Source organism: Podarcis cretensis (assembly GCF_951804945.1).
Source record: "Podarcis cretensis genome assembly, chromosome: 15".
NCBI classification, from domain to species: Eukaryota; Metazoa; Chordata; class Lepidosauria; order Squamata; family Lacertidae; genus Podarcis; species Podarcis cretensis.
The window spans coordinates 15,205,474-15,230,250 of record NC_137185.1 but is presented as its reverse complement, the minus strand read 5'-3'; the positions used below and the strand labels follow the sequence as shown (position 1 = coordinate 15,230,250).

At 42.9% G+C, this 24,777-nt stretch overlaps 2 protein-coding genes across 4 annotated transcripts in view; both read right to left on the bottom strand.

The window, feature by feature from the left end:
• RNF43 (ring finger protein 43) overlaps positions 1–7,544 on the bottom strand; it is a 51,646-nt gene extending 44,102 nt beyond the window's left edge. For 2 of the 3 annotated variants that reach the window (XR_013833686.1, XM_079955977.1), the window contains exon 1: positions 4,747–7,544. Coding sequence is in view for 2 of the 3 variants with exons in the window: in XM_079955977.1 (XP_079812103.1) it covers positions 4,747–4,983 (237 nt within the window). In the remaining variant the exon portion in view is untranslated. The remainder of the gene's footprint in view (positions 1–4,746) is intronic. The other variant, XM_079955978.1, reaches the window with a different exon arrangement.
• Positions 7,545–8,022: 478 nt separating this feature from the next.
• Positions 8,023–23,573, bottom strand: HSF5 (heat shock transcription factor 5). The gene is given in 7 exon segments (XM_079955979.1): positions 8,023–9,933; positions 11,911–12,088; positions 12,626–13,156; positions 14,569–14,666; positions 17,623–17,994; positions 22,480–22,526; positions 22,528–23,573. Coding segments are annotated over 7 exon segments (2,115 nt in total). The 5' UTR covers positions 23,346–23,573; the 3' UTR covers positions 8,023–9,862.
• Positions 23,574–24,777: the final 1,204 nt, after the last annotated feature.

The following is a 24,777-nucleotide window of genomic DNA, read 5'->3' as shown; positions in this document are numbered from 1 at the left end:
GCAGATGTTGCAGAAGCTCAACCTGGCAGGTTCTGCCCTGGATTTGTGCATCTTTTGCCATTCAGACAGGATGCCTGAATGGCAGCTTCCCCTCCCACCCCCACCCCCAATGTTGAAAGAATCCCTCAGAAGATCAAGCGCTTGTCCCTTGAAACAGATCTGTGCAACATAATGTGTAAGTCTTCAGGATGGACTGCTGCAATGTGCTTGCTATTGGACTGCCCTTGAAGATGTTGGAAGTGCTTCAGGTAGCACAAGAAGCTCAGGAAAAGGAAGTGTGCTCAGTCTGTCCTTAGCAGCCTTGGCAACGTGCACTTCTGTGCACAATTCAGGGGACTGGGGTTTTGGGTTTGGGTTTTTTTTACCAGCACTGGCTGAGACCCACATCCTTAAAGACTGCATCTCCTTGCATCAACCCTCCTGCCATTGTTATTCATCAAAACAGGCCTTGTTTCAGCTACCATCTACCTGTGCAGTTTGAGAATTAGAAGCACATCCTTAGCAGCTGTGGCCCTGATACTGTGGAACAAGGACATTCCTGTAGATCAGAGGAATTATGCCTCTTTGCTCACCTTTTGTTAAAGCTAAGAAACATTTTGTATGTGTGTTTTTGTGACTTCCTTTTTGATTAGTTGATATGTTCGCATATAGTTATTTTCTTTCTTTAAAAATTGGTTTTATTATTGTCATTTCAGTACCCACTTTCTCTCAAGGGAACATGGGTACGTCCATTCAAAAATAAATTTTGAAGATTGCTGGTACATGTGGTGCAGCCAGCAATGGCCCTGTTGGATTCTAAGGATGCACAGAAGATATCAGCCTGTTTGAAGTCCTGGACACATGCAGAAGAGAGGTGCTGAGAGGTGCCACTACCCTAAAAAAAAACAGTCACCACTGAGTCCTTGCCTTGCTTGGACAATGGATTCAGAGGTGGCCTTACCAGATGTGTAGCTGCCAGATTTTGAGCTTTTGACCTAGAAGTTATTTGCGGCAATTGGCCTCCAGGTATCACTGTGGGCTCCCAAGTTCCTTGTTGTTTATTGACTTCAAACACTTTCCAAATGAAAGACCTCCCGGGGTGGACTACCACAATAAAAAGATTATAAAGCAATTTATAACGGGCAGGAGGTCAAATCAACACAGCAGGAATAACAAATAGCAGCAGCCAACAGAAGGGGTCAAAAGGAAGCTACTCACAATCAGCCTGCCCTATCTCAATGCCTCCCTGTCCTCAATGAATAACTGGAATTTTATTGCCAGCCAGAAGGTGATGGAGACTGGTGTCCCTTGGGAGAGTGTTGCATAATATCAGTGCCAACAATGGAAAAGCTTATGGGTTGTATCTAATGTTAGTCCCACTCAGAGTAGATTTCTAAATCCGTGGTTCCCAATTTTGGGGGGGCCACCATCCCCTTGGTCCCATACAATCATTCGGAATGCCCCTTACCACACACTATAGGGCACATCCATGCCAAACTGGTTTAACAGTCAATCCCTCTTCCCAGGGAACTCTGGGAATTATAGTCCTGGGAGAAAGGTGGGAGTCACTTCACAGTTTCTAGCACCCATAACAAACTACAGTTCCCAGGATTCCTTGGGGGAAACCATGACTGTTAAAGTGGTATGAAATCGATATATAGTGTGGATGAGGCATATAAAAAGAATTATTCAGAATAGCAGTTTGCATGACACACTAAGGAAGAGAATAAACACAGTAAAACATGAAATGGCAACAATTCAATGCATGCTTATTCAAAATCCCGTTAACACTATGTAGTTTAGTTAATTCAAGTCCCCTAGGGAATCACACTGCCCCCTCCGGAAGGGGCAATATAGCCCACTTTGGGTCTGGCGGCTCCAAAGGCTAAAGCCAGCCCTCTAAATTGTAGGCTCCATATGATAGGCTCAGATAACATTCTGGCAGTTTATTCTTTTTAAAAAAAGTTTTTATTAAATTTGCCTGCAGCATCAACAACAATAAACAATTCATACCGAACACACAGAGTGCAATTGTGGCTATTGACCATCATTATGTGAGCCACTGCCATTTTTAAAGGCAGTTCTACACAGAACACATAGCAGCAACCCTAACCTGTTAGTTATGAAAGGCACAAATAACAGTTGCAGAATCATGCTCTCTCTAGCACCGGGTCCCAGCAGGGGCCTTTCAGCTCATGACAAGATGTTTGAAAGCCGGTATGATGTACTTGGTGCCACAGACTGAATAAATAAATAAATATGGGCCTTGAATCAGCCACATGATGGATGGGACCCACAGCCCTCTCATATGACCCCATCTTTTCTCCTTTGATTGGACCTGCTCCCCCACAATGCATGGATGCTACCATCTCTCACTTCCTTCAAATTCCCCCTTAATACCCAACTTTTCTAGGAAGTCTTCCGCACAACCATGCTTTACTGTAACTTAGTCTGTCACCAAGCCTAAATATGCATACATGTTGAAGAAAGTTGCAGGAAATAAATCTAAGAAATTAATGGAATAATTGCACATTCTTTCCCTGCCTCCACTTCCCCTGTTGTCAAATTCCTCTACGTTCCTTCATCAGGCAGGGACTGGTCCTTTTGGACTTCCAAGCATATCAGTGGCATGAAAATAAATAAATAATAGGGGACCTTGGGCCATTTATTATCTCTCAGTAATAATGTATATTGTAGGGTTGTTCTGAAGATAAAATAAGCTAAATTACTGTGTATGCCATATAGGTTTCTCCGAGAGCCTTGGAAAAATAAGGCGGGATATAAGAACTATGAGTAATATTAATATTACTCTTGCATGGATTCTTTAGCTGTAATTCCTGCATTGTAGGGGGTTGGACTAACTGACCCTGTGGTGTCCCTTCCAATTCTGCAGTTCTAGGATTCTAAAAAAGATTGAGATAGTCAGATCAAGGTGACGGGACATTCTTTTGCTCTGGAAGTGTGCAGGAGGCAGCCTTATTCTCGTTTGCAATTATCAGAGATGTTCTATTCCAGAACCATCTAATTCCGCTCTGCGAGATAAGATTCTGCATCTCCAGAAGGTAATCATTTGCCCAAAACTCTCTGAACAAGTATCCAGAGCCAACTTTATCACTACTAGCATCTAAGCTGTGATTGACTGATGTCAGCATCAGACATCTAGTGAACATTGCCGAAAAGTAAATAAATCCAATGCAATGTACGAAGCTGCCTTGTGCTGCTGCTCCTTGCAGCCAGTATCACTTACTCTGACTGGCAGCCAGGATATCATGCAGAGAGAGGTCTTTCCCAGCCTGTTACCTGAGATCCTTTAATAAGTGATGTCAGCAATGATGCAAGGCTCTTCCACATTTAAATAGGCCTGCCCCAAACAAGTACATGTTCCTTTAATCATATGAAGCTGCCTGGTGCTGCATTGAAAAATTGGTCCAACTCGCTTAACATTTTCTACTTTGACTGGCAGAGGTTCTCTGAGTCACAGACAGGGCTCTTAGCTCTACTCACGTCAGATCCTTTGAGATGGAGATGCTAGGAATATAAGAAGCAAGGACCTTCCACATGCAAGATGGATGCTCTACCAACACCACCAAGACAAGACACAGGAACCCAAGAGAAGACTCATGTTCTCTCACATGTTAGTGGGCAGTTGCATTCTTAATCCCTCAACTCCTGGACCTCAACAATTTGATCCATTGAGCCATAGGAGTGCTCTTATGTTTGTGCATTTCCCACAGGCATCTGGTCAGCCACTGTAACAACAGGATGCTGGACCAGATGGGTCGTTGTCCTGATCCAGCAGGCTCTTCTTATCTTCTTCTGTTCACATGGGCATTCATAAACCACCCAATAAATCTGCCACTTTTTGTTTCTTCTCTGTCTCCCACGTAGCCCCCTCAAACCAGTTCAATCCAATGCAACTGCTCCAACTCATTTACAATTTTGGTTTCAGCCCAGCTAAATTCAACCACTGTCGGCAGCTTCCAACTCATTAAGGGTTCTGAACTGGATTTTGTAAACTACAGGGCATCGGCTGGGCTTTGTACTACTTGCCTTGAGAACAATGAACTCAAGTCATGTGAGGACCCTGCGAGGTGAGTCACAGGTTGCGAGGCAAGATGGCACACGAACGCAGAGCAGCAGCTGTGCTCCATCACAATAGACTGTGCTTCACAACGAGGGGCGATGGGTTTCCCCATTTGCAAGAAGCCCCTTCGTGCATCTCTCCCTCTCATGACCAAAACAAGAGGACCCATGACTGAGGTTTCTGAGTCATAGTAGAAACTCATGGTCAGAAGGTACATGGCCATCACTTCAGAACACAGCTCTTTGGGACAGGAGAAGGGAGCAGATCACTGGAGGTGACTATTTGGAAAAGCACCTTGTCACCAAAAGAAACCAAATGGAAGGAAAGGTTTCTGGATGCAATGGAGGAAGACCAAAATGATGCATCCAAGAGAGAGAGAGAGAGCCTCGGGTATTTGGTGCCTTCACATTTCATTCACAAAGAGAATTCACACTTTTGCATGGAAGCTACATGTCCCTAACCTTATGCTTGCCTAGCAGCCGAAAGAGGAGTAATTCACAGCACATCTATCACTCTGAAAAAAACACTGAAAACCAGACAGGTGGGCACCTCCACAAGAAAGAAAACTCTGAGGCTTTAGTTTCTTGGTGGAATGGAAGTCCCCTGTAGTCAACAGACCAACCACTGGACAGATGTGGGGCAGGGAGAGGGGCTGGGGGGAAGCAGAATAAAGGTCCTCTTACCTGCAGCAGTTTCCCTTCAGCTGGGGTGACCTCGGCCACACTTGCGAAGACTCCTTCCAGTGTGAGGGGCTCCAGCTTCAGAGGGATCACCCGGATGATTGCCTTCTGGGCCAAAGAGCGCTCGGCTTCCATGGCCGCCACCAGAGCCAGTCCTGAGTAGCCCAGGCGTATCTGCAGCGTAGCCATTAGCAGCCAAGGCCAGAGGACTGCCAGCTGTAGCTGGGGGCCAACACTCATGCTCCCAGGTGCAGCAGTGCGCTCCGGCCACACATACTGCTCAGGAATGTGTCCTCACCCCGCCAGCAGGTTCCAACAACAGGCAAAAATTGTTGAGGATTAGAAGCCCTCCGTGTGGCAGCGGCAGTCAATGGGTCAGAGGAGAAAACAGAGCAGGGTTACCTGCCGTCCCTACCTCCGGGTTCTCCTTGTTTCCCCCGTGCTAGGAGGGTTTCTCCGTGCCACGTGTATGAAGGCCTCAAGCTCCACAAGATTACAAGGATCAGGTCAGGTCCTCCTCCTCCTCCTTCTCCAGATGAACTCAGACGTTGTAAGCAGAACCAAGGGGGCTCGGGGAGCGTAGGGTACAAAGAGCTCTTGGGTTCTTCTGGGAAGGGTGTCAGAACTGGTGGTTGGAGAGAGGCAGTTCCCCATGGAAAGACAATCTCTGCTTCCCAAATCCTTTTAGCCTCTTATATCCTAGGATGGCAAACAGGGCCAATCTCCTGATATCAGATGGCCTTAGCAGCCCTTGTTGACTTCTGACCAGTGAGTTACTTTTCCCATCTACTCCTCTCCAAGAACATTAACTATTCTTGTCTCTCTCTCCTTTTCATGCCACACATGAACAGGCAATGGTGACCGGAAAGGGGCTCCATTTAGGAGTCAGAACAGTCAACCAGTTTTTTTCATGTTAAATTAAGATCACTGTCATCAGCTATGTCTTCATCTATTTCTCTCCACCTGCCTCTGGTGCCAACACCTCAGTCACCTGGTTGTGGGTATTAAAATCAATCTTCTAGGTTGGAATTTTCCACCCGTTTGTCATTTTTAATCCAGATGGTATAATCTGCAACTCCCTAAATTCATGAAAGGAACAAGACATTGCTCAGATGTTTTCAGATCTCGGAAATTTAAAAAGGTCCCAAACAGGAAAAACAACTACAGAGAGAGACACCTGTGCGTTTTATTCCATTCCTATACGAATCTCGGAATTAATATATCCGCTTTTAGATGTGCATTACTGAAAACATGAAAGAAGGCATCCTAAACATTAGAAAAAAAATATCCACCGGAAATCTTCATGACTGCACAAAGTCATAGACATTTATCTGTGAAAATGTTTGTTCAGTCAAGTAAAGGAGGGAAAATATTTTTTTTAAGTGGCATGCAAACCTGGTATGTAGTTTGCCTCCGAGAATCCATGGGTTTAAGTAACAGCTGGAAGGTTCACTACAAATCCTGGACAAAAAAATATTTCAGTAATCAATCAAAATGTGTGCTGAATCTTACTTACAGATTTCAGGGAGTGAGGGGAGAGTGAGGAGACTTGCAGAGACATTCTATACAGGTAAATGTGAAATTCCAGTCTGAATCAGAAGGAAAAATTGACTCCAGGCTGAAGACTCGTGGGCCAGGCGTGGCAACAATCTAGCTTCCAAAGCAACCTAAAAAAAAATCTTGCTAGGAATCCAGGAGCACTTCTGAAAACTCCTTTTGAGTTTGAGCAGAACAACCTCCCCTTCTTTCAGCAGATACAGTAAGCAAGTCTGAGCAGGGAGCAGGAAAGAAGTTGCTTCAAACAGCAGAAATCCAGCGGCAAACTTCGGAAGGTTGCTTTAAGGGAGAATGTGATCTTGTTCTTCAAAGGAGTAGCAGGGACCCGTGGGGTAGAGTGGACTTGGGCAGCTCTGCAGAGGTCGTGGGAGAGCTTCCTTTCCAGAACAGCACCACTGGATCAGCTCCTGGGAGGCAAAAACCCTTCCAAAAAAACCTGTGGCTCGTAGCTTGTACTCTCTGCTCTCTGACTCCCTCCCCTGGGACTGCAAGCACTTTCTACCTGCTGACACAAAGTGAGGGTGGAGCAGCCAAAGGCAACGACCCCACCCCCTAAATCTGGTTTTCAGAGCTCCTAGACTCCCTCTCCTGATCCACGGCTAAACTGCATTCAAGTACAGCCTTCACTTCACTTCTGACAACCGAATCATCTGTTCTATGCAAGCCAGATTTGCTCACTTCTCCCTTCCAAAGAACTGCACGCAACAAGAGCACAGATGGAAATTAAAAGTCAAATGAGTTCAGTCCAAAAAATTTGTTAGGGCTCCTTCATTTGCCAATGCAGACTAACCAGCTTCACTGTAGCACTTTAAATAGCACAGAGGCTAGTATCTGTAAGTCACTTCCACACAGGAGCAAGAAGCAATTCACAGCCGAGAGAACTGTGTATCCCACAGTTTTTCTTCAGCTCTTGTTAATTTTGATTCAGGAGATGTTTCCACCACTGCCGCCACCCCACCCCACCCCGCCGTAGCCACTGCAAAGAAGATTTCAGGTCATGCTGATGTCAGAGACCTGGAATTCAACTACTGTATTATTCTCCTCTGACATCACTAAGAGGTGAGTAAGTTTGCAAGTGGGAGTTGTAACTTCACATGTGATATACTGGTTACAGTGTTCAGGTTACTAGAAAGTCAAGTATCCTGCAATGTACAGAAACTTGTGACAAAATCTATTTTTTCAATAAAATCAGTTTAGGTACAGAGAAAAACTATATCATCTGAAATAAAAGGAAAACTGCCAAAATCCAAACATTTAGCCAGCTTCACCTTTTGTACAACTGTGGCAAGCTGAATATGGATACAGTACTATAGTTCTGTGAGCTCTGTTAGTTAATTATCTGACATTATCTAGGTTGAAAGTGTTGTGTACGATGGTTTCTAACTTCTTGCTTTAAATAAAGAGGAGCAACACAGAGTAACAATTTTATGCCCACAATACACCCTGTTTCTGTCCACTCCAGATCATCCACACTGGCGGAGGCTTCCACCAACATACTAGGGGAGGTCTGCCAGTCATTCCACTGGTGTGGCTTTGTCTTCAGCGGCAGAACAATACCTCCATCACTTCCTAAGGCTTCTTGGCTGTTGGATCTTTAAGACAGAATTATATCATTACAGTAGGTTACAACTCAATGGATATGCAAGTCTCCTTTCACACTTAGTGGGTGGGATGTTTTTGTAATTCACTACTCAGTTTAAAACAAACTATGAAACTGTAGACTTCTTTGGAGTGGGCACTTTATTGTTTATTGACTACATACATTAGGGCTAAAACTGTGGAAACACTGAGAAGACCTGTTCTGGAGAGTTAACCCTATTCTATTAGTTTCAGCGATACTGTGCAGATTTCTATGCAGATTTCTTTAGACAGTGTGAATGTCCTTTCTCTTTTGCTATCTTACAAATGCTCAAGAGCCAGTAAAATTAAATAACTGTGCCTATAAATATGGCAGGAGATCCAGCTCCTTGGCTTCTTTGTTTCAATTAGCTCATGGACAGGAGAAAGATAATAAATACAATTTCCTAATTCCGCTTTAAAACTACAGACCCATGTGAAAGCTCTTACTTTACTGATTGCTCATAAATGACTACTAGAGATATTTTGGAATAATCCTATGAAGGTGTGTCAAAAAATCAGTTTTGCCTGCATTAATATGGATCAATACTAGTCTGGCGCCAAACACCCATCGCTAAGCTATTTTGGATTCAAGCAACATGACTACTACAACTCTTACCATTCAGTTTCAGCATCTCAGAGACCTTGCTAGATAGTCCCTGATTACAATAGCATTTCCCAGCTCAATTTGACCTGCTTGTTTTAAAATAATACTGAATTTCAAGTTGGACAAACAAGGTTGCAGAAGACTAATTGAGGGCTATCTCAAAGTATTCAAAATATCTGGTAAGATATGCAATGGCATTTCTGAAGGAAAAGACATAACATTAAGATCTCTGTCTAATATGAGGCTCCAGCCAAGTATGTACATCTGACCTTGGTTCATCCTGCTGTTCACATGGGTACTGGGAGATAACGAATGTAAGAGAGCAATAAGCTGCAGATCTGTTTGTTCTCTCTGCTTTTTTCAAGTACTTTCTTGTGCATTTTTCACAGTTGCAGAATTTGACACTGAAAATATGAGTGAACTAGCTTAAAGCACATTCTCATCGTGCTACATCATTCACACACACACACACACACACACACACACACACACACATATATTCCAATATACTTACAACACAAATAAATAGGAGTGCAAAGACATGGCTCTTTAACATATATTATCAATAAATATAATTAGGTTAAACAAGTTAAAATAGCCTGAGAAGATATATTTAAACTAAGCAATATAGTAAAACAACAATTGCCTTAACTAATTATTATAAAGTGCCTCTAGAATGAGGAAATTATTAAAACCCAAGAATGCTACATTAACATAAAATATGCAGCAGCTGTTCTCTTAGACAAGATAATATTTGCTGTTGAAAAGGAACAAATGCAAAAAAGAAGAAAACTTCTTGTGCAATCACCTAGAATATGAGCTCATCATTCTGAGTGCCTTTCTAGAATTAATGACCGATTTGGACCTCAGATTTTGAGACCTCAAGTTCCTTTGAGTTCTGTTTGTTTTGGAAAACCCTCTACCTTTAAATGCTCTCCAAATGAATTTTAAACAGTCCTAAGGGTGGGAGAAGTTGCTGCTGCTGCTTGCTACAACACAGTGTAGACATTCCAGTGCAAAACAAAGAACATTCTGCAACTGGAACAGCTCCCTGAGAATGTTAAGTTTTTCTGTTTATCAAGAGACCATGTTTTCTACTTTTAAAGAGTTTGGGCAAATAAATCAGGAGAAATTGACCAGAAAAAATATTTAAACCTATGAAAGAGGTATAATAAAAACAATGACGGGACTATTTACATGTGAAACAAAAATGACCAGATAAGGAGAGTGTTTTGTTAATAACGAAGGGAAAGTATCCAAAGTCCTTTTGGAGTGAAAGGCACTGCTCTTCCCCAGCTGGCCACTACTCAGCATTTGCACACACTTTCCACCAAGTTCTCACTCCCTTAATTCTTCTTCCTTTGGAAAATGTTCTTGTTTGCAAGCCACATCCACTAGCAGATGTAGATCTAGGAGGAATGGAAAGGGCAATTCAATATCTGCTTTGGAGGGCACTGGAAATGCATGCTACATCTTAAGAGGCAGAAATGAGTGCTCAAGCCTTCCCTTGCAGTTACTTTCCACATGAAACTCACCCACCAATACCTGCCTTTATCCTTGGGAGGTTCAAGCCCCATGTCAGTAAATTAAAAATGGTTCCAGAGCACTGGCAGCAGTAACAGAAGCCTACACTCTAACCAGCTGAGCTATCCAGCCAGCCCACTCAGTAGTAACTTAGAGCAGGGCTTTCAGGGTGGCTGCCCCTGTTCTGTGGAACAGCACACAAGAGGTATGTGGGGTCTGTACAATCTAGAAGCACTTCAATATATTTTTGTTTCTGAATGAAAAGATCTCAGTCCAGTTGCCCAGTTTGTATTATTTTAAAATCTATATTTAGTTGTTTTGTGTGGTTTAAATTTGTTTAGCAGTATTTATGGCATATTTATTAACTGCCTTGAAACACTTGTAAAAGGTCAGTCATAAATTAAACAACAACTTCTGTACGAGCAGAGTCCCAGAGAATGATGGAGCTCTACCTTTTTGCCAAACCCTTGTCTAGTGCTGTGCACGCCTTCCAGGGTTTGCTCTGCAAAGAATCAGGATTTCATGACACAAGTGTGTAATGTAACATGTAGTTCTCCCCTACTCATCTACAATGTGCTTCATGATAAAAATGTATTACTGACAGGGCAAAGAGAGATTTAACTCTGTCCCTTAATCATTGTCCAGAGATCAGCAGAAGGTCAGCAGATCCTACACTCCCTCCCCTACCTGCTCGCCTCTCATGTTTAATGTCTTCCTCGGTCACTCTGAGCACTGTTAAAGGTTACACTGGAACCAAGGTTAATCATGATGCATTCTCTAACCAGGATTATGAACCAACTTCACACCTTGATTATGAATAAACTCTTGTTAGTGCTAACCATCTTTAATACTGAGCATTTGCTGGGGTGTGATACATGCCCACCCCATTCCTAGGGATATATGCTCTTTCTTCAACCACCATCCCACTCCTTCCCCTATGTACCCACCCCAAAATGGTAAATTCTGTCCTTGCAGGAGAATCACTACAGCCATCATTGTGAAATTAGGCAGGCTCCATTCCCTCAGAAGGGGTGACCATACCTGCAAATTGCATTCAACTATGACAGAAAATGAAAATGTAGACTTTCCCTTTGTTTTAAAAAATCAAAGTTTAAAGGTGCTCTGCACAAAACCCCTGGATGATCTGCTATGCATGCAAATTTTATTCAGTTCAATGAAAACAGGGGGAAAGGTATAGCCATTTTTAGAGGTGACATTATAGTGAATGTGGAGAACACAACACCCTCAGTTTTAACAAATCTAATTCAGTCCTGAGAGACACAAAGCAACAGTCAAATCTTATGGCTGGTACACATTCCTAGTATAAAAACTGCTTTGAGTTTATGGGTACCAGATCCCATTAATCCCTATATCCAGCAAATGTTAAAATCTAATCAAGCCAACCTAGCTTCCTGTGAGGTGATGGCCTGGGTGATGAGCTATTAAAGAGGCTTAAGGGGGCTTAGGGGCTCTGTGGGAGACACAAATGGTTGGTGGGCCCTCCCTCAACAGATAAAACCAGAATTTAGAGTTTAGGAGGGGTGTGACCTAGAAGAAAAGCAGCAAGCTAGAAAGAGAGTCAAAAGCAATGTTTGAATCCAAGCCTGTGGCTATGGGAAAAACAAAAACCTCTTGGAGTGCTGATACTGTTAACCCTTCCATTGTAGGCTCTGGTTGTATATATGTGTAAATAAACCATATATCATAAAGACACTTCAGTCTCTGCTGTGCCTCGTTCCCAAAAGAAAGCACAACCCCTGGGTAAGCACCTGGAAGCCCAGGAATTTCACACAGCTCAGAGATTGAGGTGGCGCATAACAATACATTTGTTTCAACAAATCCTTAACGCCTGCCATTCTTACCAGGGGATTTGCCCTTCTGTGAACTGCTCCTTCTTTCTCTGCATTTGGTTTGGATGGAGGAAACTGAATCTTTGGCACATTTGCTGAGAGGACCCACCTCCGAAAGGAGGAATCCTATCTGCTCTGAAGACACAACTGTCTCTGATGGATTTGTCTGACACTTGATACTGGGATCCTCCTTAAAAAAATGCACACAAAAATCCCCCATGAAGTGTTCACATAAATGTCCTTTTAACAGTCCCTTGAAGATGTTACTTTACACCATATTATTTATCTGAAACATTTCTATCCTGCCCTTACTTTAAGGAGACCAAGAAAGTGACTAGCGTTTTCCCTACACCCTATCTTATATGTACTCAGAATTTTGTGAGCAAGATTGGACTGAGTGAAAAGGATTGTCTCAAGGTCAACCAGTGAGAGCTTTCTGGCTGAGTGGGGACTTGAACTTAAGTCTCCCCAGTCTTAGCCCACTAACCACTGTACCATACTATGTAACTTTCTGAATTACGTCTTTCAGCAAAACCTATACAGTGATCTAAATAGTCTATGTGACATGCAGTATGGAATATTTATGTTTATAACTTTGGAAAATGAACAATGCTATAAATATAAGTTATACTGGCAGCAATATAAATATTGGTTTGTCATATAAAAAGATTCAGGCTAGGTTAGCACTGCAGAATGTTGTACCCCTTTGCACTGCATTACACCATACCTGCGGCTGACTGAAGGGAAGTTCCTCCTGTACAAACACCATGGAAGACTGTGTTGAAGATTGGTTCAGCTGTTCTTTCAGCTTTGTTGCTGTTGGCTGCGTGGCTGCAGGCTGCTGCACTATTTGTGCTGTAGTATTCTCCACTGGTTCAGTGGTGTGGATAGTGTAAATAAACTCAGGAGACTGTGGCAAGGAACATGCTATAGCTTGCTCTGATTCCACCACAAAGGATGTAATATCTGAGCCCACAGGTGTCAGAGGTTCTAGGTGGCTAGTTTGGCCTGAAGAAGGTGCATCATTGTTCCCTGGATTAACTAGTAACTGCTGGCCTCGGTTTGGCTGTGAAGTTGGACACTGGCTCTCCACTGGTTCCACCTTCACCATTTCCAACTTGGGAGATGAATGCATCTCATCTACAATCTGGAAGACAGCCTCCAAGTTTACTTCTGTCTTCTTGTTTTCATCAGAGGTGTTGCAGGACCAGTTAGAAGGTAGAAATTCAACAGGGTATGAAGATTGCATTGGTGGGTTCTGGCAAGGTAAAGGCAACAAATATATTTATTCCATTTATCTATTTGTTTTTGGCATATACGTTATGCTCTTTCAACAATGCCAACTGGGCCCTCCACAAACAATGTTAAATGCCACCAAATCATATACAAACATGCATTAAAACCATGTTAACATTATCATTCTGGTTTGGCTTAATAATTCAAACACTTCCATTTGTCCAACCAAATGAACAATACGCCTTGTCTAATGAGGTGTAATTTATAAGTATGGAGCAGACAAGGGGCATGAAGCATTATTAACGCCTTTTGGGTTAGGAACATATGAACATGGAAAGCTTCTTATACTATGTCAGATACCCTGGTGTATCGAGATGATGATGATGATGATGATGATGATGATGATGATGATTTACAAAGATTTAGCTGGAGAAGCTGAGGATTGAACCTGATAACTTTTCAATGAGGTGTTCTACCACTGAGCTGCTGCATTTTTGATGTTCATTAAAAACAAAAATGTTTTATTTCAATACCATGAACACATCAGATGGAAAGGATTGTGGCCTGCACTGTGAGAGAAGAAAGGTAAACAGTCAAGCCAAGCCAAGCCCACCAGGTGTGTGTGCGTGTGTGTATGTGTGTGTGTGTGTGTGTGTGTGTGTGTGTGTGTGTGTATTCTGGCTGCCTCCACTAAACAGCCCTTTAGCCTTCTGGACTTTAACTGACCCATTACTCCCTATACTGGGTAAAGTGGTATGGCAATGAGACATGGGGTGAATAACAAGGCCTCAGACAGTTTTAGTTAAGGTTTTTGTAAGGCAAAACGATTTTAGAAGAAAATGATTTTAAAAGGAAAAGTAATTTTACTTCTCTTTGAAACTTAAATAGTTATTTGTGAGTACTTGTTTATATCAATCCATTTGGCTCCAAAACAATGTAAAGAGTTCACACGCTATTCTTTCATTTATGAATTATTTAAGCAGAGACTGGATGGACGTCAGTGAAGGATGCTGTAGTTGTCTCTTCCATTGCAGATCTTACATTGACTTGATAACCTACAATGTCCCTTCCAGCTCTCTGACTATATGAAGTGTTTTCTTTCCATTTATTTTTCAATTTTGCAAAACAACGCTTCTTATGCATTGATATGTAGCTGAAGTAGCGAACCAGAATGAAACTCTTTTGATACATGGGCTATGATCCAAAGACATGTTCAGTTTGTTCTGTGTGACCAAGGAAGCTTTGGTCTTGTGTTTCTCAATCTGCAGGTCCTCTCTGGCATATAGCAAGCCACTTTTGAAACAGAGGAGAACTTCAAAAACAGTTTGCGATGCGCACATCAAAAGAGTCTGCTCTTCAAAGTCAAATATTGCATTAGGTATGCCTAAAGTGGCTCATTAGATCATGGCCAATGTACTTGCTTATTTGACTCACCTGAAAATAACTGCAATGTGTATAGGTTGAGGCAGTAGGACTAGCACAGCCACTTAAGGGATCCATGTGGGTAGGTGGAGAGCAACACTGTAATACAGCTGGAAAGGGGAAGAAAAGGTAAAATAATAATAATAAACTGTCCCAACCATTAATAAACCTCTTTGGATTGTATTGTTAAATACATACTATAGTTCTACTAGCTCCAAACTAGCACAAAAATGCAATATTCTATCTGCACATAATGGAGAAGGAACAGCCTGGTTTCAGAGAGGTATTAAAGAGGAGGAATGCACAGCTTGGCAAAGACATACATAAAAAGCAAAAACACAGGGTTTCAAAAATAGCAGGGTACTCTTGCCAAAAGAGAGAATAGCTTTGCTGATGTTTGCTACTATTTCCGTTTTAAAAATCCCATGCTCTACTGAAAAGTATATGGTCCTGCTCAACAATGTCGAGATTTTGACGTATGAATAAATGTCTATCTTATTTTGTTTCCAGTTTTCTTTCTTAATTTAGAAGACATTCACACCATAGATGAACATAAATGATAAAACTTATTTAGTACATCAGCCAGTGGGATGAGTGAGTATGGATTTGTACTGCTTTTTGCAGTGATCTTACAAAGCACACTTTAAAAGGTATATAACAATCATGCAACCGTATTCCACTTTTTTGTAAACCACTTTGATGTTTCTTTGGTTTTACATAAATTTTGTTAAACAAATAAATTCCACGCTGCGCTCATGTATTATTTTTTTAGTTGCTTTTTCACTAGTGTCCTCAAGGTGGCTAACAGCACTTATAAAATACAACAGAGCTCTTCCACATTTGCTTGCACAAAGCTTACATGGAGGCTAGACTATATCAAGTCTTTATTGGTCATGAGTTCTGATTTTGCAGAGAGGCTATACGACATTGAAAATTCATTCTGATCTGCTTGTGAGGTGTTGCCTGTTAATCCCGTGTTCATCCCACACATTTTCCCATCACTTTTCCAACTGCAACAAGTCAGCTTTTTTTTTTTTAAGTGGATTTCTCCACTTTACTTGTGCAAACCTAAATTTTCTGGTATGTGCTTGAATCCCTTCAGAAAACTAACAGTTTGGAGGTGACCCAAGAACTACACCAGCCTCACTGGAGCAGGAGCAGGCATCAGAGGCCCCTTCCCACAGGGCAGTTGCTGTAATTTGGCAACCAACTTATGTTCACAAGTGTGGTACTAGCTCAAGGGGCAATTACATTTTCCTACTATTGTAACTAGGACCGGAATAACCCTCAAGATATATCAGGATCCATACTCTCCCAACAAATGAGTGGCAATTGCAAACTTATTGTGTTGTAAACAAAAGCTCTAAAATTTAAAGAACTGCTTGTCTCATCCAAACTAAAATGAAATCAGTTCACTGCTGGCATGGCAGGCTGTAATGCACTTCAAATAAGAGGCAAGTAATGAATTTAGGCTAGAGGTGCCTGCTGCAGGTAAAACCTCATGTAGATAGCCCAAGCACCATGCTCTGAATATTGGCAAAAAAGACCCCATGGGGGTTACCTCTCTATATGACCCAGAAAAACACCTTCCAAGCCCAAGAATGGTAATTAACCAGACTCAGGGCTGGTTTGCACAACATTTCTACAATAAATTGTGTCCCATAGGTCAGATTTATCTGTCCCAACCTGGCTCCAGTAATGGTACCTAAAACCCAATCTTAGCAAGGAAGCCACAAGAAGGGACGGCTGCGTACCTGCTGCTCTTCTTGGGACTCTTCCAAACAAGCCTGCTGCAGAGGGATGTGTAAGCCAGATTGTTCTGCATGTTTGCTTTCAATTAGCAGATGAATCTCTTCCAAGTGTAGCATCCTTTTTTTGTTCCCACAAGAGCTGATCTGTGCATACAAACTTTTCCCCCATTGTTGAATGAATGAATTAAACAATGGGGGGCAAAGGTGGGAAGTACTGTAACATAATTTTCAGGTGAACAAAGGAAGAGCCATAAGCCATGCCTGTTCCTTAGTGGGCATACACTTTGTTTAGAGTATCTAATTTTTTTCTGTCCTTCTGTTGTGATATTTTTGTTAACTTCATACTTTTTTCTCTCTACCCATATGTAACGTATTATATTGTATATGCACAACATTATTCACATAATGTCCACTGCATTTCAGAGGTCACTTCACTTTATATATTCCTTCTTCTGAATCTGGTTGTGCGCCATTGTGGTAAGATCTGAATACATCCAGGAACACTGATCAGTTGAAGTTTGTCTCCCTGCTGGGAAAGCAGCACCAATACAGCGTTCTCAACCCATACACCAGAAAACAATTGCAGCAGATATGAAAAACGGTGATAGATTCCTCTGCCCACTATAAGCAATTAAACCACACATTTTGAAAAGATGAAAAAGGAGCACTATGAACCATTTTTCAAATAGCCATAAGAAAAGCCTCCAGGAAAATAAGAAGATTGGTAACGATGTTGTGTGGATGGACAGCTAAAAAATAGAAAATGAGGAATGGTGATTCTACCCTAAATGCCCTACAATAGTGTCACAAATTTCCTTCCAAAATATATAATGAGGACAGTGGATGGGACTATGAGATTAAAAATAATCCACATTTTCTTCTTCCCACTATATATAATATATATCCATCCTGGACAGAACTTAGGCTTGTGGAATTACTTTGATGAGAAATCCACCAAATGAATGTCCTGCAACTGGATAAAGGTACAAAACTGTGCCTGTGAAGGAAGCCACATTCAAAATAGTGGCCCATGGGGCAGGGTAAATGGTCTACCCTATAATCCATGAGCCCTACACTTGAATACCCTACATAAGTATCATTCTATATCTGAATTACTACAGATCAAAGCTTCTATCAGGCTTTTTTTTAGGTGAGGGGGGCGGCAGTCTGTTCTTGCTATTGTTAAACAACTGGGAGTCAGAAACTCTTGCCAATCTATTCTGAATAATCCATTATTTACCATCTGCTTTCTGCCCACCCTGCATTAAAGCACACTTGTATGTTGTTGTTTTCTGAAATACCTAGATCAGGTTACCTGTTGGGTAGTAAGCTTGGGAGTATGGTGCTGAAGCTGCGTAACTGGTATATTTCTGGGATGATGCAGCAATCGTCTGTGGTCCTTGCTGAATGTGCACTGAGGTAGCGCTGGGCTGCAGAGTGTAAGTTACCTCAGTTGGAAACCTCTGGAGCACAGGAAATGGAACTCCTTTGTCAGAAAAAGTTGATGTCTCCACCTGCCCTGGGAGCATCCCAAGGGAGTTCTGCCATGTTCTTGGAGGAAGAGGAGTCCGTTCTGAACCTTTCAGTGGGAAGGTATTTTGGTTGTGAGATGATGGTGACAGGTATGAGTATGGAGATAAATTATCTCGCCGAAAAGACCGGTGAAACTGTCCTAAAGTCAGCGGTGCTGCATAGGGGGAGGGAAAGAAAGTATTCACTGGATTATTAACAAGCATAAAACAGTAGCTACCTCAATATTAGCTATAATTAAAATACTACAGAGAGCAAGACTTTTTTTATTTCAGCAAGCATTTTAAATTATTTCTGATTTAAAGATTTTAATGATTTTTATTTCTATTGTATTTGCTGAGTTTGGGGAAAGTGTGCACAAAAATGCATTTATTACTGAAAATAACATACAAAAAACATATTCTGCATCTGGGAAACTGCTTGCAAAAAAATAGTCAAAACTGCATGCAGAAATGTGCTTATTGTGAGAAATTCACATTAATAGCTGACACATTTTCTTGAGAATTATAAAAAAAAAATTGCTGCAGAAATGTGAACTGGATTTAAGATTGGAAAAATGAGAAACTGAAATTGACATATTTATCCATCCATATGTACAGCTCTGATCCAGGATTTAACTGTGAGCCCTTACTGTTTTTCACATCAAACTATGCCCAGAATCTCACTACAAAGTTTAAACTTTAGAGGGATACACAGCCTGAATTTCCAGTTCAGAATCAGAAGATGCCATTTAGATAGCAGGCAGGACTATGATGCCAATAGCCTGACTTTACTGCCACATCATTGTTGCAAACTCTTTTGAATTATATGTGCAAATTGAAACTGGAGGAGTGCAGTGTGATGGGGGCTCCTTGCATAGTTTTCATTTATATATTAAGGTATTTGTGTCCTGCACCCCAAAAAGATCCCTGGGAAGTTTATAACAAATATACACACTATTGTTATTAAATGTTAAAATAAAGAAACTAAAACCCAATAAAATCTAAAAGAAACAGAAGAGCAAATAAAAAACTAACCAGAAATTAATATTCACAATTAAAATAACTAAGAAAGAGCTTTAACTAACGCTAAAACAGCATCAGCATGGAAAGCCAGGAGAGCATCTTTAGTAGGCATACCTTGGAAATGGGACACTATCATCCCTTTCTCTGGTTGCAACTTGCTATATTATCATTATTATTTACAGTCTCAAACCCTGAAGGGCTCTAAAGGTAAGCACCAGTATGCAGAGCTGGGTCTAGAAACAGACCAGGCCATTCAGACTATGTATGTCCCTGAATACCAACTGCTGGCTGCCAGGGAAACACAAATCAATAAAGTGCTGTTCCCTCATCTTCTGCTTGTGGGCTTCTTAAAGGCATCTGGGAGGCCACTGTGAGAACAGGATGCTGGACTAGATAGGCTTTCAGTCTCATGAGGCCGAGCTCTTATTATAACCCTCTCCCAATTAGCATACTCACAGCTGTTTGGTTTTTTTAAACTAACCAGAGTTTCCAAATTTATTTCAAAGGCCACCGCACACAAAATACATTATAGTAGTCTAAACCATAGGTAAATTACTGTCAGCTGATACACTACGTCTGTTCCTTGAGACTGCAGAGCTGGCCATGATGACACATACCTTACTTATATCATGTCTAGATTATTGAAGCTGCCTTTGAGAAGTGCATGGAAACTACCATAAGTCTGTGGCCAGGTTGTTAACCGGGGTGGCTGCAAGGGGATTGTATCTGTTGGGAGGGCATAAATCCTTTACTGAAACAATTGCATTGGCTTCCAATTTATTTCTGGACCCAAATCAATGTGCTGTTCATGATTTGGGACTAGCACAACTGCCTTCTCTTGTAAAAACCTGCCTGCTTACAGAAGCCTCGTATTCACCTCAAAGTTCCCAGTTTGCTTAGCTGTGACCAGGGAGAGGGTCTTTTTAGTGGCTGCACTCACACCCTGGAACTACCTCTGAAAGGCTAGTTTTTCCTGCTTTTTAATGGACTTCTACTGATGGATAAAACCCTCTTCAGGAAAGTTTTTTGACCATGAGAAGTTGTCCTTCTATTTTTATTTTTATTCCTATAGGATCTCTAGATAAAATATTTTTAATGGCAATCTGTTTTTTATCCTGCTGCTTCAGCATTTCCACTGTTAAAACAGTTAACATTGCTTTAATTCATTGTTGTTCACCTCCCTGAGCTAAACTGAGGATAAGTGTATTAATGTTTTAAATAAATTTGTTTCCTATTTGTCACATTCTATTGTATTTGTGGGCTTTTGTTGTATGGATGTGATATTTGTGTAGGAATTGTGTGTTGTGTGAAGAGTCTATAAGGTGTATATCTCAGGCAAATGCACTGCTCTTCTAAAGGGTGGGCCTGCAGAGGTTAGCAGTACTTTCACCCATTTTTGATGTTTATACATTTCCTCCTCAGGCTGAGCTGGGGGGAGGATAGATATCAATTAAAAATGTATATTGTGTTAAAAATGGAGGAAGGGCAATCTCCAACCCAGTGTTTTGCCTCCTGTTTCCTTTCCTTTTGTCTCATTAACCTAGTAGGACCATCAGCTACACAACCTCCTCTTTGGGTTTGGGGCTAGGGCTCGAAATACTGTGCAGTCATTTTTGCACCCTACTGGGTATGCAAAAGAGAGGCTTGTGAACGTTGCTTAGTTGTAGCAGCTATAAAAAATAAATATCATTATTCCTTGGGCTGAGACAATGGCTAGGATAAGAAATGGTCCAATTTGTTTAGCAAGACCTGATTTGCTCATGGGGCACTGTAGGAGTGAATTCTTCCTTATAGAGGTGCTCTACTTTTTCTTGGGGGGGGGGGAGAGAGAAGATGCAAACTGCACCAGCTAATTGCAGTATATAGCGACAACTAGTGTACAAAATGAGCTGGTGCACACTTGGCCTAAAGGTTGGGAGCAGATAAAATGTATTTGTGGGCATATCTATGCAGCAAAATTCAGTCCACTTAACCACCTGTTCCTCCTAAAAATTTTTTTAGTAAATTGTAGCCCTGACTAGGATCACAGGTTCTTTATTTTCCATTGTCCTTTGAGGAAAGCAAACTTGAAATTTACAGTATATGCATTATGTAATAGGACAGTATCATGAACGGGGAGTTATTCTGCACTGATCTGCAATAGACGAGACTCCTGCCCCACATCTCTATTGCAATGAATGCAACAGTAATGCAGATGGAGTTTGTGGTGGGAGGAGTTTTCTCAGCTAAGGCATTGCAGAGATGAAACACATGGAGTGGGAGAGGGGAGGAGACAAGAGCACCTGCTACCACCAGCAACCTTCTGGAGTATGACTCTGTGAATATCCTGTGATCTTGTTTTCTAAGGTTGCGTGTTTAATTTTAGTTAATATAAACTAGATGCTTATGGAGGTATCTGAACTTCCCTATGGTACTCAGAAGCTGGATAGCTTAAGATAGTAACAAAATGGATTTTCCTCCTGCCCTTTGAGTCAGGAGGAACGCAGTGAGAGATTCAAGTGAGAGATACGGACGCAGTGAGAGATACGGACGCAGTGAGAGATTCAAACAAGTGTTTTTGTGATTATAGATCCGGAGGATGAGGTTTAATCTGGAGCAAAAGGCTGTTTCAGAGAATGTTCGAACTGAAGTGAATGGCATTACTTGAAAAGAGGCTAGATGGATTTCAACAGGGTCTATTTTCATACCCTAGGAAATTGGGGAGAGGTAAGTGTATGAATGGAACTATGCCCACATGTGGTACCAAGGTGCTTTCAACTTGTGAGAGGTGTTCATAGGGGGCTTAAATCTGAATGCTAGAACTAAACTCTGGTGCACGCCTGTCATATGCATTCCACATCAGCACTGAGTAACTGCAGCCACATTCACACATCCAACAGTTATGTGGGACTAGGAGTTTCCATGTAAAAATGAAAGTGAATTTTGCTGTGAGGGGCCATGAACATACAGTCCAATTCTATGTATTTTGAGTGGCAGCAGCTTTGCAAGGGGTGCTAAGAACCAGGGGGGTCACTATGTGTGGTTTCTGCAGCAGACCAAGTTTTGTGGCACCTTAAAGACTAGTACATTTATTATGACATGAACTTCGAACCTGTGTGACCATATACATATGTGTAATCTACACACAGACAGAACTGTCAACTGTGGATAACACTTGGTGATTCTGTTGAAGCAGAATGTTTATGCCGTTTTTCAATTTTAAGCCTCATCTTTAGGTAATTCATATTTGGAAATAAGGCACATGCCAACTACATATGCTAAAAATATATTTACATGGCCTCTATATTACTGGTGACAGATAACTTTTAATTTACACTGTTATTTTATATTGGATTTTAAAACGTGCATTGAATGCTTTTTATTCTTTTGCACAGCGCACTGGGATTTTTAACTATTAAAGCTGTAAGCAATTTAAATGTCTACTCAGAAGTAAGCTCTACTGAATCCCACAGAGCTCACTCCTAGGTAAGTAGAGCTAGGACTGCTGCCTAAAGAGATCCATAAAATGGGTGCCACAAAGCTTTTTGCTGCCCTTGTTCGAGAAACTAAATGCTTTTTTTGTGGGTGCTTGGGGGTGTGAGGTTGAACCCTGGAGGCTCTTTCGACGGCCCCTCTTCCCCTTGGCAGGCTGTGGTTACTCTGCACGTGCTCAAGAGCCTTCTGGTCTTGCAGGAGCTGCTGCTGCTGCGTCGCGCCGACCGTCTCTCTCACCGGGCTTGTTGTCGCTGCTCTTGGCGGCCGCCCCGGCGGCGGAGGCGGCTGCTGCTGCAGCCACGGCGGCGGCGGCCTGCCCCGCGGGGCTGTTGTGCTGCTGGTGGTGCTGGTGCTGCTGCGCCAGGAGGGCCTCCCCGCCGTGCAGGGAAGTGCTGAGGAGGCGCTGGAAGCGGTTGGGCGGGCGGCTGGTGACCTCCAGCCCGGCGGCCAGCTTGGCTTTGTTGGCGCTGGTCAGGCGCTTGAGGTGCACCAGCAGGTCGGGCCGGTCGCGGCGGAAGTGCGGGCTGTGGAAATGGTGCAAAGGGCCGCCGGGGGCCGAGGACGACGACGAAGCCGGGGAAGAGGAGGAGGCCGAGGAGGCCGAAGAAGAGGAGGCCGACCCGCCTCCGCCTCCGCCTCCGGGCGGGCCCAGCACCACTTTTCGGAAGCCGTACAGGTTGAGCTGCCGGATGAAGCTGGTGAAGTTGGTGGTCTTGAATAGCTCCGGGGAGGCTGGCGGCCCTGAGGGGACGCCCGACGACGAGGCCGAGGCGCCGCCTCCGTCGCCTCCTGGGCCTCCGCCCCCAACGGCCGCCACCGCCGCGCCTCCCCCGGCTCCTCCTCCTCCTCCTGTTCCTCCTCCCCCGGCGCCCAGGAGCTCCGCCTCGAACAAGGGCTGGTCAATGAGGAGCCCTTCGCCGCGGGCGTCCCAGCGGATGGAGCGGAAGCGCGGGCTGTTCACCAGCCGCCACAGCTTGGCCGGGAAGTTGTTGGGGTTGATGGGCGCCGCCGACAGCAGCGGGTCCTCCATGGCGCTTCTGAGGAGGAAGAAACGGGCGGCGAGGCCTCGCGCGCACCTCAGAGCGAGACACCCCTCCTTCTTTCCCCTTTCCTTTCACTCGTTTCCTGCCCCCATGGCCCCCGCCTCAGGACGGCCCAACGGACGGACGGACGGCGCGAGAGACCGGCGGCTTTTTTCCCCCCACCCCCAACGGCCGCCGCCGTCAATCACCCGCGGGGCCGCCGCTGCCGTCGAGGCAGAGGCGGGCGGGCGGGCGAGGCACGCGCCGAGGCTGCTCTCGCCTCCCGCCAAAACCGCACAACCGACCCCCACAACAACGGCGATTGGGCAAACACATAAAAATATAGACACAACGACAACAATAATAATTTGACAAAACAGTAAATAGTAACGATAACGTATCGCACGCGCGGCGTCACGCGCCTCGTGTGTTGCCAGGCTATCTTTGGGATAGGCTACTTGCAAAAAGTTCCCGTTGCAGAGTCTTATGATACCTGCGAAAATGTTACGGATTTTCTCATCCATTTCCTCCCCTCGCCCCCAAATCGCATCTTCGCAGTTTTTTTTTTTTTTAAATAATATTTATTAAAGATTTTCAAATATAACAGAAAAAGAAAAACATCCAAATTTAAAACCTAATTTTCATTGGCATCTTTCCAGGACTTCCCCTCCCCTCCCCCTCTTGTATTCCAATTCTTTCAAATAGATTCAACAAATTCTTACCCCAAATTTTAAAATTATTTATCATTGACCCAATTTAAAAAATATTTTCCCATCCCCTAAAATCGACCTGTTCCCTTCCACGAGTTCCCCTCTTTAATATGCAATACAGATTGAAATAAACAGAAAAATAGAAAAAAAGAATAAAATGTAATTTAACACCCTTTGGATTCCAAATTTCCCTCCCCCCTTTCCCGGTTGCGTTCCCAATGTCCGTCAATATCTACTGTCATCCTGGAGCTCCCACATCTAAACCACAGTCCTTCACCAGTCCGCTTTGCCGTCTTTTTATTAGTCTTTGCCGTCTTTTGGTCATCTTTGATTTCACATGTCCAATCTTGGAAGGAGTCTATCTTCCAACTTTGTCCAGTTCTTGTTATTCTTGTTGTTCTTGTTGTTCTCTCTCCTCCTCTTTTTTTTTTTTTTCCTGCTCTCCTGCACAAATGTTCTAATTCCAAAAAGCTTCTAATTCCTCTGCAGAGGCTTTGTTATTCAGGAACAAAACATTACGTCAAGTCCCTTCCATTCTTCAATAGATAAATCTATTGTCTCCTTTAGTGTGTAGACCTCTGTAGACAAAATAGTGTTCCATTTCTGCAGTTTCCCAGGAGATAAAAAGTCCTATTCAAATTCGATGCCAACAATACTTGTAGTGTCCCACAGCTCCTCTAGAGGGATTATAGTAACTCAGTTTCCTTCCCGATCACACCCAACAGTCAAA